At 46.4% G+C, this 13,673-nt stretch overlaps 1 protein-coding gene across 8 annotated transcripts in view; it reads left to right on the top strand.

Moving 5' to 3' along the window:
- The window catches only part of BCAS3 (BCAS3 microtubule associated cell migration factor), a 317,385-nt gene that overhangs the window by 284,444 nt on the left and 19,268 nt on the right, over positions 1–13,673 (top strand). For 5 of the 8 annotated variants that reach the window (XM_039381061.1, XM_039381059.1, XM_039381060.1 and 2 more), the window contains one exon: positions 11,484–11,651. In XM_039381061.1, coding sequence (XP_039236995.1) covers positions 11,484–11,651 — 168 coding nt within the window. Of the gene's footprint in view, positions 1–11,483; positions 11,699–13,673 lie in introns of all 8 variants that reach the window. The other 3 variants (XR_005563467.1, XM_039381063.1, XM_039381062.1) reach the window with 2 other exon arrangements.

Here is a 13,673-nt window from a genome sequence, read left to right as displayed (position 1 = left end):
CCACAGTGCTGGGAAAACTGGGGCAGTTCTTCACAGATCCAGGGAAATCTGTCAGACAGAGCCTGTTGGGTCAGGCAGGGATTTGGGGCATCATGATTTGGACTTCCAGACACCCAAGTGTCTTCTCTGTACCGGGTGACTCCTTGTGGAATGGTGCATCCCAAATGACATTGGGGGTTATATTGCATCATAAATCAGTGAAAAGTATGTCCTTGCCATCACTGCTCCAAAATAGGGTTTACTGAAGAAATAAAGAAGAAAATTGACTGTAAAAACCCAGTTCTTGTGCTTCCAGCTTAGAGCACACCATGTTTCATGAGTTAACAGCACAGCGTGATTTATCAGACATTCCTCTTAACTGTGATTTATTTTGCGTTTGCTTGGCTTGGTGCACCCACTTTTTTCCTATTCTTGTAGGAAGTAAGGAAGAAAAGTAAGAAAAAAAATCATTTTTAATTTGTCCCCATAAGGATGATGCCCTACAGGCACACCCTTCTGGTCACCTGTAGTGATTCCTGCAGCAGGAGGTCAGAGCGCCGCTGTCAAGTGAAAAAACGGTGCTGTTACTCAAGGCAGTCAAAGTCCTTGTGTGACTCTGGGTTTTTTTAAGTAGTTCTTGCTTATTCCTGAAAGCTTTGCTGTTGGCCATGAAGGGCGAGCCACCGCTGCCTGATTCCTGTTTGCTCTTGGAGTTGTTCCTGCAAGTCTCCGAGTGCCAACGTGGAGCTTTGTGGAAGGGTAAATCTGCTGCCCTTTGAGTGCAGTCTGTGCTGGGGATGAGAGGGAGATGAGTTAAATGACCGAAAGCCTTAGGCTGGGACATGCCAGCTGCAATCATTTTTTCACTCCATCATCTCACCTTGCAACGTCGCTCTGCCTTATCCAGCCACCAGATGCCTGATGGATAACACAAGTGACAAGGGCAAAACCTCCTCGATGGATGCGGAGGAAAACTTCAGACAGCGAGGACGGGGCTGCTGGCTCCTGACCAGCTGGGTCCTGCCTGGCTGGAGTGAAATCCCTGCCTTGGATGGGGTTTGGGAGGAGATCAGACCTTGGTGCTGTGAGTCCCCGAGTGCTCTGGCCCCGCTCCAGCAGCACACTTAAGCACACACTTAACTTTCAGCATATATATACCCCCATTGAAGTCACTGTGGCTCTTTGCATGCTTAAAAGTAAGTATATGCTTAAGCTGGCTCAGGACCAGAGATTTCAGTGCTTTGTAGGTCCAGTCCTTTGCTGGAGCTCAGATAACTCGCTCGTGCAACTTGGCACGTGCTTTTAATGAATTCAGAATCGGGCCAAAAGAATTTATCTTCCCGGACTTGGAAGGCTCACAAGGAAACAAGTTTAAGGTTTTGTTGAATTTTTTATTATTTTCTAAACATAAAATTTCACGTTTCTCTGTAGCCCCTAAAGAAACACATTTTCCTGGTGTTCTTGGAGGGACCCAGAGGCTTGGAGTGAGCAGTTTCCAAAAGGCCCAGAGCTGATGGAGTAGTACCTGGGATGTGCTGCCTGCCCAGGGCAGAATGTGGTGGGTCTGGAAGTTCTGTCCATATTTTCATACTTTGTAGGAAGATGTGGCATTGCACTGGGTTGTCCTCAGGCAGAAGATTTCATTCTGGGCAGCCCTGCCTTGGGTGAGCTGGTTAAACCTTGATGTTCCAGCTGTTCCCTAGTGTGAGCAATAAAACTCTGTCAACACTGAAAATTTGGTTTGCCTCAGCAAATAGTTTGGTCCTTTAGGTGTGTTTTGCAGTCTTTCCTCCACTCCCTGATCTTGGTCACTCAGAAGTTGCTGAGTTTCCAAACCAGTTCCTGATGTTGGTGGTGCTGTATCCTCACAGCAGCTGCTCAGCTACCCCAGACACAGACATTTCCATCACCCTGGTTTAATACCTGAATTCATCTTGTGCTGGTTGTGAAATACGTTAAAATTGTGAGTCCAGCAGGCTCTGCACTGGATATAACCCTAATAAGTTGAATGGTAACAAATGTCAGAAGGTTCATCATTAGGAAGAAATCCTTCCCTGGGAGGGTGGGGAGGCCCTGGCACAGGTTGCCCAGAGAAACTGTGGCTGCCCCATCCCTGGAAGTGTCCAAGACCGGGTTGGACAGGGCTTGGAGCAACCTGGGCTAGTGGGAGGTGTCCCTGCCCATGGCAGGGGGTGGAACAAGGTGGTCTGTAAGGTCCTTTCCAACCCAAACCCTTCCATAATTCTGTGCCTTGTGCTGCAGGCGATGGCAGGGGCTGGGTGTGACCATCCACGTGCTGGGCAGAGAGACCAGCAGGAAAAGTCACCCTGTGGGCTCTTCCCAAACACCCAGTGAGTGCCTGGTGTTTGCAAATGAGATTTATTTATCCCATGTACAAGTAGTTATTAGACAGTAGCTTGGAGCTGGCGCTTACATTATCTCATAGTGAGGTAAGATAAATAAATTACAAGTTGGAGGCCCCGAGCTGGATTAGTGATGCACCTTAGGAAAATATTTTGGTTTCTGTTTATATGTCAGCTGGGTTGTGAAATGTTTCATCTGGGAAAGGTGATATGAGACCAGAGGAACTTTTGCTGTTATAATGCAAAAAATATTTCAGTTTCTCTCTTACCAAGTTGTCAGTGATGTAAAGGAAATTTCGTGTTTCCGGAGCATCGATGCTCAGCTGCTTCCCCACAGATGCTCTGCTGTGAGCCTCTCTTGGCTGACAACAAGCTGTCCATTATCTCCCCTTGTTCGTGAACATTTTTCTGGCTGCAAATTACTTATGAATTAAAAATGACCCCCCCCTTCCTTTGCAGCAGGTTTAAAATCCAGTATCCCCAGCATTCAGCTGCAGATGAACTGTACCCACAATGAACTTGGCCTTTCCAAGCATTACACTCTCTGTTTCTATTACACAAGAAAGAGTCTCCTATTACAATTTGAGTGATATATTAGTACATAGCACGGTTCCAATGTTTTTTCAACACTTAAGATTTTTTTTTTTTTTTTAATTCAAATGAAACAATCAGAATTAAATTCCTTGGCTCGGGCAGTTACCACTAACTCCCAAGCAATATGACAAATCCACGCTTGTGTCTCAAAGTGTAACATAAGATCTTAGTTATCCCGAAAACCCCGACGAGTTGTCAGATCTTTCCTTACTTGTGGGTAAATATGTGCCTTTTATAATCCATTATGTGTCCTTTGTACATGTATATATATATATGTGCATTTGCACATGCCACGAGATTGATAATAAGCAAGATAAATCTTGCTGTTTTCTTAAGGGAAGTAATGCATTATTCCAGTCCCTGCAGTGGAATTGGCATTTCTACCTCACTAAGGCAAGGTAGGCCTGCAAACCTCTTCCCAGGAGTTCAGAAATTACTTGGCATATAAGCAAATAGGCAAATCAGGATCATTCTGTAGTGTCACAGAAATGCCAGATGTGTCCTTCCTGCATCTTGCCCAGCACTCCCCACAGCATCCTAAAATCGCGGCTTTTCTTCAGCTGAGAAGTCAAACAAAATAAAGACTCCTCTAAAAAAGCCTCCGCTGAGATTTAATGGAATTCACTGCGTGTTTAAATTTCCTAGGCATTGTTGAAAATCTCAATAATCATCTTCTTGTAAGCTTAGCTAAGTCGTAGATCTTCAGAGAGTGAGAAATTTTACTAGGAGGGAAAAAAAGAAAAAAAAAACACGTTACTGGATTTTCTAATTTTAACCAGGACTGAGAATTGTAAGTATGTGAATACCACAAGAAAACATTTCCAACCTTGCAAAAACTAAGAAGTGCTGAAGATCTTTTGCGAATCCTTTTTTAATGAAATTTCCAGACCTGGAGGTTGAAAGAACATCAGGTGAAGTTTTTCTGCTGTGCAGAGTCGTACCTGGTGACTCACACCCACCCCGGCTCCTGCAGAGCCCTCTGTCCTTCAGGACACTCTGCTTTATGCCAGGATTAAATACAAAGAAATGTTAATCTCTAAGGGGGTTTGGGGCCGATTGTAGCATTCCTGATTTTTTCCAGGCTTTCTGATTCTTTAAAGCGTTAAAATATGCAGGAATCTTGCTGTTCGAGGGGACTGGGGAGAGGGAGGGAATTTCTTGGAAATTAATTTTATTACGAAGGGATATTTTGTTTTTAAAATCATAATAGCATCCACTTATACTGTAGTTTCCATCTCCTTTTTTGCTTTTAGACAGCTGGATAAATGGCATCCAGTTGTGGAAAAATGCGCTCATCTGATTTTTCAGTGCGCTGTGCTCCTTAGGCTGGGGGTGAGTTGCACCTTCTCCGTGGGTGCCTGCAGCCCATGACAGCACCCACCTGTCCCCACCTGTGCCCCAGCCCCCACATGACTCTTGAGAGCAAGATGACAAAGTCCTGTGCTTCTGGTGCTGCAAAACCACGGCATCAATTCCCCCGTTGACACCGAACGCGCATTTTTTTGCGTTTTATCTTTTAAGTCCTGCTCTGGATGGATGTCACATCCTGCCTCTGCTTTTTAAACCATCCAATCTCTGCCATGTCCTTTCACTAACCTCCATGCCTTGGGGAAGCCAGGAGCTCAGCAAGGGCCGGAGGAGCTCTTGGCAGTGCTCAAGGGGCTTGGGGGGGCTTCGCTCAGCGTCGCGATTGCGGGGCTCGGCGTCGTGTGGTGGCAGCTCTGGGGTGCCTGGTTTGGTGGCCAGGTGTGCTGCCAGCAGGAATCTGCACTTGGATGGCATCTAACAGAGTGGCTGGGAGCATTCAAGGCGAAGGCAGAGTTTAATAAATACACTTAATCATTTATGTTTTGACCTTAGCCCAGACTCGTCCTCAGACACAGAAAGCGGAGAGTTGGAACCGCACTCTGTCAAGGCTCCTTTGGCAAAGCAGGGCAGCCCTGCTCTGAGGAAAGGCAGATCCTTCAGAAAGGAGAGTAAAAGGTCAGCACTAATCCAAAAGGACAAGCAGTGTATGTCTGTGTGTATATTGGGTTTCACATATGAAATCCAGTCATGATAAATCTGATGGCTTTAGAAACATCTACTTTGATTAATGAAAACATAGTTCCCATAGACCACGGGTTTCATACTTCAAAGTTCCCCTGGATTTAGGACCTTAGGTTTTGCTTATTCATATAACATGCAGGAAACTATTTTTAAATGAATAAGAGAGTTTAAAAAAAGGAAAAAAAAAAAGGCAAATGTTTCAACATCGGTGGTACAGATAGGCTGGATAATAAGGAGCAAAATTAACAAACAACAGACATTTTATTATGCATTTTACAATAATGTTTACATTCCTTCCTCTATATTTGTTTTTCCTTGAAAAGATTTATGTATTTATAAAAATGTCTCGCTGCTCCGGCTCTGAAAATTGCAACCTCACTCGTGTTTGAAAGCCTTCAGGATGGTTGTGATGGCTGGCTATGCTCCTAATCATCCAAAATGCTCCTCCTGAGCCCCTGGTTAACCCCTTGTGCAGGAGGAGATGGAGTTTTTCGGGATGTGAGGAGGAGCAGGAGGGTGAGATGGTCCCTAAGGACCTGCTGAGCTTTCACCACGACATCACTGTGATCCTGAACGTTGCCATCATTGCCTTGACCACTGTCCTGAGTCTGTGGCCGTGTGGGACATGGGCAGTGGTTGGGCAACTTCCTTCTGGACCATCCTTCATCCCATGGAGCTGCTGGGCACGGGGGCTCCCGAGGCAGCTCCCGGCAGCTGCGTGTTTGCTCAGAGCTCCTTCAGAAACACTGACAGAGGAATAAACAGGGGTTTTGTTTACAAGCCTGGAGTGCTGGGGAGGGACGAGGAACCTCTCGGGCTCGCTCAGCCAGGAGTTCAAAGGGATTTGGAAGTGTTGGTTGCCTGTGGGACTGGGTACCCCGGCCGAAGGCTCCGTTAATGAAGTGCACTCACAGGATACAGGGCTGGTGAGTAATGTCCTGTTTATAACAGAACTGTGAGAGGTTCTGGAAAAAAAGAAACTCTGTGGGAGGGAAGATGACAGGGAATAGAGTCACTCCGAAGGCTGAAGCTCCTGCCATCGTTTCCAAAGGCAGTAATTAGCACTTACACCTTGGTGTAGCAGTGGTTCACAGGGATGAGCTGGAGCATTCTGTCCCACTTGAGCTGACCACAGGGGGCTGGGACTGCAGCATGGCAGTTGTGCATGGGTGGGGATCAGCAGCACGTGCCACATGGTCAGCAGCCAGATCTGGGGCAGGTCGGGGGGGATGTTTCTTCCTCCACCCTCAAATGAGGCTTTGGGCAGATCCCCGTTGGAGCACTGAGAGCGGCCGCTTTGTGCCATTCCCCCTGGAGTCACAAAGTTATGGCACGGAAGGGAATTGGCAGGGCCTGTAGGAAAGTTCAACCCTTAATGTTTGAACGGGGTATGTTACAGTTTGACTCACTGCTTTGGGCAAGGGTTTCCATGTGCTGGTCCCTCACACGCCCGTGGGGTTCCCGCTCCCGGCCAAGGTGTTTCTGGGCAGCTCCGTCCTGCCCCCGCTGTGCTTACCAGCATGGCCAGTGCCAAGTGGGTTGGGACTTCCTTCAAAGCCCTCTCTTGCTTCTGAAGAGGCAGGAGAAGTGATGGGCAACCCCTCCTGTCCCTCCAAGCCCCCCCTGGGACCCCCCAGGTCCAACATCACACAGGGTCAACCCCCATCCCATTGATCAGGATGCATCTTCTATCAGTGAAAACTGGCAGGTCGTCGTCCCCCCCCCCCCCGTTGACTCTGTTATTTTTGCTCACCCTGATGTTGCAATATGCGAGGTGAGGCTCAAAACTGTCAAACTCTTTAATAGAACCATTACTGTATTTTTGGAGAACGTTCTCTGTTTGATTTACTGTTCCTTAGAAGACAGGAAATGGAGCTACTTGATTTCATATTTTAAACAAAGCCGTCCAGAGGTTTAATGAAAAAAATTTTCCCTGGCTTTCGAATTAAAGGGCTATGGTGAAAGATTTAGCTTAGCTATTTTGACTTAGAAAAATAACACACTAGAAGCATTAAAACATTTTGTAAAAATACTTTTTACTACTAAATTTTTTCAGAGGAGAAAATGAGTTTCTCTGGTTTTCTCGGTCTTGGTTGGTGGGGCTGGGAAATGAAAGGACATTTCCAAGGTTTAGGGTGAGGGGTTTTTTTTTAATTACTTCTGTAGAATTTATTTTGCTTTTATATTAAAAGCCTTGAAACAATTGCAATGCTAAATCCTGTGTGTCTAAGCAAGGTAATTTGGTGTGAGTAATAACAGAAGCCTTTGCCATTAATAAAATGCAAGAAACGTTAAGCAGAAAGATGAGGACCTGATTCTGCTCCATTGGCAGTGGTGGGAGAAAAGGGAGACAAATATCCATGGAAGGGGAGAAGTGGGAGGTTGTTTTCAGGCAAAAATTAGAGTTGTGATTGGAAAATTCTGTGTGTGGAGCAGAATTAGCTCAGAGTGTTTGGAGCAGTGTAAACTTAAACTTCAATTGCAAAACAAAGCACTTTTGACCCAGATGGTCAATCCAAGGGTCATTCTTGTTACATTTGGGTTGATCTGGGTTTTTTTATTGGTAGTTCTGTGGGTCTGGGATGATGCTTGGACATCATACAAAGAAGGCTGGTGGTCTTTATTCCCACCCAGTTTCATCTCCAGTAAATAAGCAGAGAAGTGAGTGTTCTGCTGGCCTGAAAGCACTGTGCAATAGGATGAAATATCGACATAATTTTAAGTCAGGGGGATTTTTTTTTTCAGTGATTTAATGAGGTTTCACCAGGATTTCACTAGTAATTGCTTGACTCAAATAATACCCAATTTGCTGGTTCTTGAGTTGTTTCTAAATTAATTGCTCCTTTTAGGTGGAACCTGTTCCCCTGCCAAAGCCGTATCCGGGCGGGGGACAGAGGGAAGTCTGGGCTTCACACGTCAGGGTCTGATATTGGTGGCTGTCAGTAGGGTTTCAGCGGTCTGTCAGTGGCAGCACAAGGCAAAGCCTGCCTTCTCTCAACCCTCAGTAATCCCTGGAATCAGCAGGAGCTTTCTCAGCCCCGCTGGTTCTGCAGGCACATTCTGGCGGCGGGGTTGGGGGATTTTGGGAGCGAGGACACTCCACTGAGGTTTATTTGTAAACTTCTCGCTGGCCAGCGATGGGGAATTTGATCCGTTATCAAGTGAGATACTGGGATTGAAAAGGGGAGAGCGAGGCAGCCAGGGAGAGAGAGAGAGAGAGATTACAATTTAATAAATAGCAGAGATAGGGTGAGCTGCTATCAGTGTAAGTTTAATGCCATTAACCCGTGTGCCGTCGGGAACGATGCACGGAGGGCAAAGCACCCACAGGCTCCTGGGAGCAAGCAGCCCACTGCCGTGTCACACACACTCCACAGAAGAATTTTCCAAGGTGTAAAAATACCCAGGACCTAATTCTGCCTTGAAAAAATCATTTTACTCTGATACATGTGCTGTCTGCCGATGCAGTGGCAGGACAGACAGGAAGGTGTTTGACAATTGGTCTTGTTTTTGCTGGAGCGGTTTTGTTTTACATCAGAGAGGGACTGAACCAGGGATTTACAGTAGGAAAGGACCTGCCTGCTCAAGCAAGGTCCCATTTTCTACCCCTACAGCCAGAATAACCTCAGTCACACTCTGCGTGTTCAGCTTTACCCGGAACACCTTTTATCAGTGTGTATGGAAATAAGGAGGAATTTGTGGGTGCCACTGCAGCACAGAGCAGATGCTGGTGCACAGACCTCTCCTGTTACTCACAGGCAGGGCACTCACCCACGGGGTGCAGCGGTGGCTGCTGAATCACAGCTGGATGTCTGGACATGGATGGTGTTGCCAGATGTGCACTGCTAACGTGGAGAAGGACTGAAAAGGGAGGAAAGATAAAACTAGAGCTTCCCCAGCCTTACAGGTTGTTTTGGTTTTTTTTTACAAGAAAACTTTCAGTGCAGTTAATCCCTCTAACCTGCATTTGCATTAACACTTGCAACCTCACACGTTGCTGCTAAGAAGTTTTGGCAGCTCCTGGCCCTGATTGCAGAGGTAACGCTGCACTTGTCTCCTTTGCTCTCACTCAAGTATCTCAGGAGCCAGAGCCCGGCGCTCCACGAAGTTTCTCCCTGTACACATAAGCAGGCATCTTGGCAGAGCTTCAAAAGCCATTTGCCTTATTATTCATGTGTCTGCTTATAGGAGCAGAAATGCTCCCATTTCTCACTTCAGGACTAAAGGCAGACACCAGGAAAGAGGAGATTTCTCATCTCTGGCACAACCCTGCAAACCTGTGGGAGCTCATCATCCCCCCGCTGCTTCCCTGGGGTTTGGGAAGCAGGTTTAAAAGCCCCCCCAGTGGCTCTCTGGGTATGTGAACAGGCCTGTCAAAAACAGCTGAAATCCGTGGGGTCTTAGAGTATGTGCAGAGTGGGAGTCTCAGGGTTGCATGAAACTGTAGAAGGATGACTTGGGGGGGGGAAAGCTTCAAAAAAAAGATCAAATTTTGCTTTTCCTCCTGCCTTTAGGAGAGCTGACATCATGAAAATGTTTCAGAGACTTAAACATCACTGGAATTACTTCGCCTCCTCGCTGCATTTTCTCAAACAAGCTTCAAGAACCCTTGCTTTAAAACAAATTAGTAGACTGGAGCAACCTTATAAATCCAAAGACCCATTAAAAGCTGAAATATTTGGTCATTCCTCCTCTTGGTTTAAACTGGGATTCATCCAGAGTTCAAGTGCATGTATCACATAAGAGCCACGGTCCCATTTTGTAGAGGTCCATTTTAGTGTTGATGGTTTTCTAGTGCCAGGAATCCACTCTGCAGCCAGGCGAGGAGATAAATCAAAGTTTGTTGCGCGCCGATGAAATTCAGGAGCCAGGAGTCACCATTGCAGCCCATATAAATCCCTGAAATGCCAGCCCTGGTGCTTTTGTCCGTGCCATTAGAGTTCAAAATTATCTGCCCCTCTTTGCTGATGTATGGATTAACTGGCTGCCCGAGTGTTTACTAACGGTTATCACCCGGTACTTTGGACGTTATCAGAGGAAGGGACGCCTGCCGCGGGGCTTGGTCTCTCACCCTTTCTATTACCACCTGTCAGTGGCAGGGGGTGTGTTGTGAAGCTGTACAGTCACAGACTACAAGTGTAGATAGTTTCTGACGGCTGATCAAAGGGGAAAACCAAAGGCCTGATAACAAGGACGTGTTTCATGTACTTTTAACTTTGAGAAACATTGGCATTTGCATTTTTTCTCCCCCCTCCCCGCCCCCCCCCCCCAGTAGGCTGGCAGAAACCAGGCACAATAAACGCTGCCTATTCGGTTACCTAATAGTGGAGTAAATGGTATGTGCTTGAAGCAACAAAGCATAACTGTAATCTTGTTCCAAGTGGGAATGATTTAAGTAAGCCTTCGCAGAAGACTTGCTGTATAATAAAGGAGAATCATTTTAATTTGTACTTTGAAGTGATCCTGAATTCGGAATCTAATCTTTGCATTCGGCAGAACATCATACCCTGCTGTGAATGAGGTAATAACTGCAAGTCAAGGGGTTATTTGAAGTGTCTTTTGTAGGTACGTGCGCTCCGTCACAAGAACCAGCATCTTCAGTAACGTGCTGCTGGTGAAAGAGTCTCTCTTGGAGCACGTTTGACCTAAAACTTCACTGGGCAGGAACAGAGAAAACCCACAGATACCCCAGACTGAGGGAAGGGCTTGGTTTCTTCCCTCAGCAAACACACTTCAGACACAAGGCAGCTCTGCCACACTGTTGCAGTTCTCTGTTTTAAGTGCAAGAAAGGGATTTTAGCTAAAATTTCTGCCTATTGGCAAAGACAAAATGACTTGACTGTTTCCACTGTGTGAGGTAGGAAGGGGGGAAAGGATCTCAGCAGCAGCCCAGTGAAAGACAAATCAACTTTAAAAGTAATTTCTTGTTGTCTAACATATACTTAAAAACATATGTATGTTTTCTAACATTGCATGTCATTCACATTTTGTTACTGTGCTGCTTTCATGACTCTCACTGCTGTGAGACCGGAATTGGGTCTGTATTTTTAATTTAACCTTTTTGCTTGGTCAAAGCTGGTCAGTACTTAGGGCTCTATCTAATCCTGCTGTGCTGGTAACACCAAGACAAATCAACTTGAAAAATAATTTCTAGATGTCTAACATATACTTAAAAGTGCATTATTTTTTTTTTTAACATTACATGTCATTCACATTTGCATTATTGTGCTACTTTTGCGACTCTCACTGGTGCGAGACCAGAAGTGGGTCTGTATTTTAATTTTATTTTAATTTCGTTTACAACTGCTTGGTCTCGGCTGGTCAGTATTTAAGGCTCTGCTGTGCTGGTAGCACAAACACTCACAACCAAGTTGCCAAAATTACCTTTTCACGGCCTCCAGACGTGAAAAGGGGCTTCGTTCTTTCCCTCGCGCGGGAGGAGGTCGGTCCCGGCGTGTCCCAAACGTGTCCCAAACGTGTCCTGTTTGTCTGTTGCAGGTGCCTTCGACCGGAGCGTGACCTTGCTGGAGGTGTGCGGGAGCTGGCCCGAGAACTTCGGTCTGCGCCACATGTCCTCCATGGAGCACACGGAGGAGGGCCTGCGGGAGCGCCTGGCCGACGCGATGTGCGAATCCCCCAGCAGGGACATGGTGGGATCAGGAACAGGTACAAAGAAGAGGTGTGATCAGAGATCACGTACATCTCACCCAATGGTGATTTTTGTTTTTTAATTTTTTTTTTATTCATTTATTTGTTTTAAGTTTTACTTTTCTTTTTCTCTGTACGTTCTCTCTCTCTCTCTCTCTCTGATTAACTTTTGGGCGGGGGATATCTCAGTGCGAGCGAGGTCATTCATAGAAGGGAATTAGTGATACCTCCCATAAACACAGTCTGAGAAGCCTTAAATAACTTGAAGAAAAATACTGGCACGTGAAGCCCTTTATCATAAGGGCTCTCCTCCCTCTCCTGCCAGCTCAGGAGCACCCAGGTTTCTCTGCAGATTGCTGCCCTTGCCCACCCTGCTCCAAACAATGTCATAATCACACATATCCTCATTTTGTGTCCTGAATAGAGCCGCTGGTTCTGTAATCCAAATTAATCCATCTTCATCAGTGTCCATTATATTGATAAATTATATCATCTGTTTAAGTAAATGGAATGGCACGTCAGAGATTATGCTGTCAGGAGGGGCCCCGTGGTAGGAGATGCTCAGAAATTAAAACGCAGCTATTGCGGTTTTATTGTCTCCATTAATTTTGACTTGTTCTAAAAAACACCTCTAGTAAAAACACCCAACAGTTATGGTGGCTCCTGACATCAGCTGCCAGCTCGCTTGTTGCTCTTCTGGCAGCTTGCCTGGGAAAGAAAAAGGGGAGGAACTCTGGCAGAAAGGTGTGGGAATGCCAACCCCTGGACCTTTCAGGAAGGTTGTGTAAGGCAGGAGTTGTCTCTTCCTTTTTCTTTTGCCCTCATGTGTTGCTGAGAGTCTTGTGCTGCTCTGAGCTCTTCCTGCTCCTCCAGAAGGCTCAGGGTCTCTCCCACCAGGGCTCCTCCCCTGCTTTGCAGGTGGGTCACCTTTGGGCACATACAGCAGGTACAAAAACTGCATCTGCCTCCCACAGTCTTCAGGAGAAGGATTCAGAGCAGAATTTAAGCCCTTTTAACCCAACTGGTCACCTTTCCAACTGTCTCTCCTCTGATTTCCATCTGGGGAAAAATGAAGTCAAAGGATTTGGTTTAAGATTTGGTATTAACAGAAAGAGTTGGTTGAAGACTAAGTGTGGGTCTCTTAGAGATCTGGTGCAAATCCTCACCAGCTTGTTGCCTTGGATGAGGCACTTCACGTGTCCATGACTCCAGAGCTCCATCACTGCAGTGAGGATAGAGGTGCCTCACGGTGCTGGTGTGGAGTTTAATCAGCTCGTGTCTGTAAAGGGCTTGGAAGGTGGAAAAAACAGGCTGTGAAAATAGAGAAAGGCACATATTTCATCACTTACTGACCCACACTGTGATCAGTGTGAACTTTGGGAGGGTATCCACTGCTGATAACAGGTCAGCACCCCTCAGGCTGTGGATGGTAGGGGAAAGGTGAGGGGAATACCTTCTGTGAAAGCTGAAGCCTTCCAGACATGCCAAGCTAAGGTGACTGACTGCCCTGGAGACTTCACAGTATATTATATTGTAAACCAAGAACTTTGTCAGAGGCAGAGCCCTGTATTTTCCTTCCATTTCCACCAAGCCCAGCTGATGGCAGTGAGAGCCAACTTCTTTGGCAAAGGCTGAGGCTCACAGCACTGCAGGTGTAAAGGCAGAAAGGAGCTGTTTGCAGGGATGCCATCACTGAGCTAAAATTCATCCAGAGAGATTTCTCCCTGCTTTTACTCCAGACACATAAATCTTCCTAATGAGTGCAAGGTGGGTGCCAACTCAGAGCAGCAAATGTACGTGGCAGTAATGAGTAACGTGAGCACTGACCCAGCTCATCCCATCCCACCCCCCTCCTCCTGCTCTCATTAACACTCTGTGTTTTCCTGCCTGTTGTGGGATCCTCTCTGCCACTAACATACTTTATTCTCAGGATCTGGGCATGTGGTGACTCAGAGCAGCAGAGAGAACCTGGTGATAAGGCGGTGAACTCCCGTGCCCTTTCCACTTCCATCCCCTGACAGCTCTTGAGCTGCTCCTCTT

Source organism: Pipra filicauda, unplaced genomic scaffold (assembly GCF_003945595.2).
Source record: "Pipra filicauda isolate LSUMZ 115617 unplaced genomic scaffold, ASM394559v2 scaffold211_size2331000_pilon, whole genome shotgun sequence".
Classification (NCBI taxonomy): Eukaryota; Metazoa; Chordata; class Aves; order Passeriformes; family Pipridae; genus Pipra; species Pipra filicauda.
This window is presented reverse-complemented; position numbering and strand designations above follow the sequence as displayed.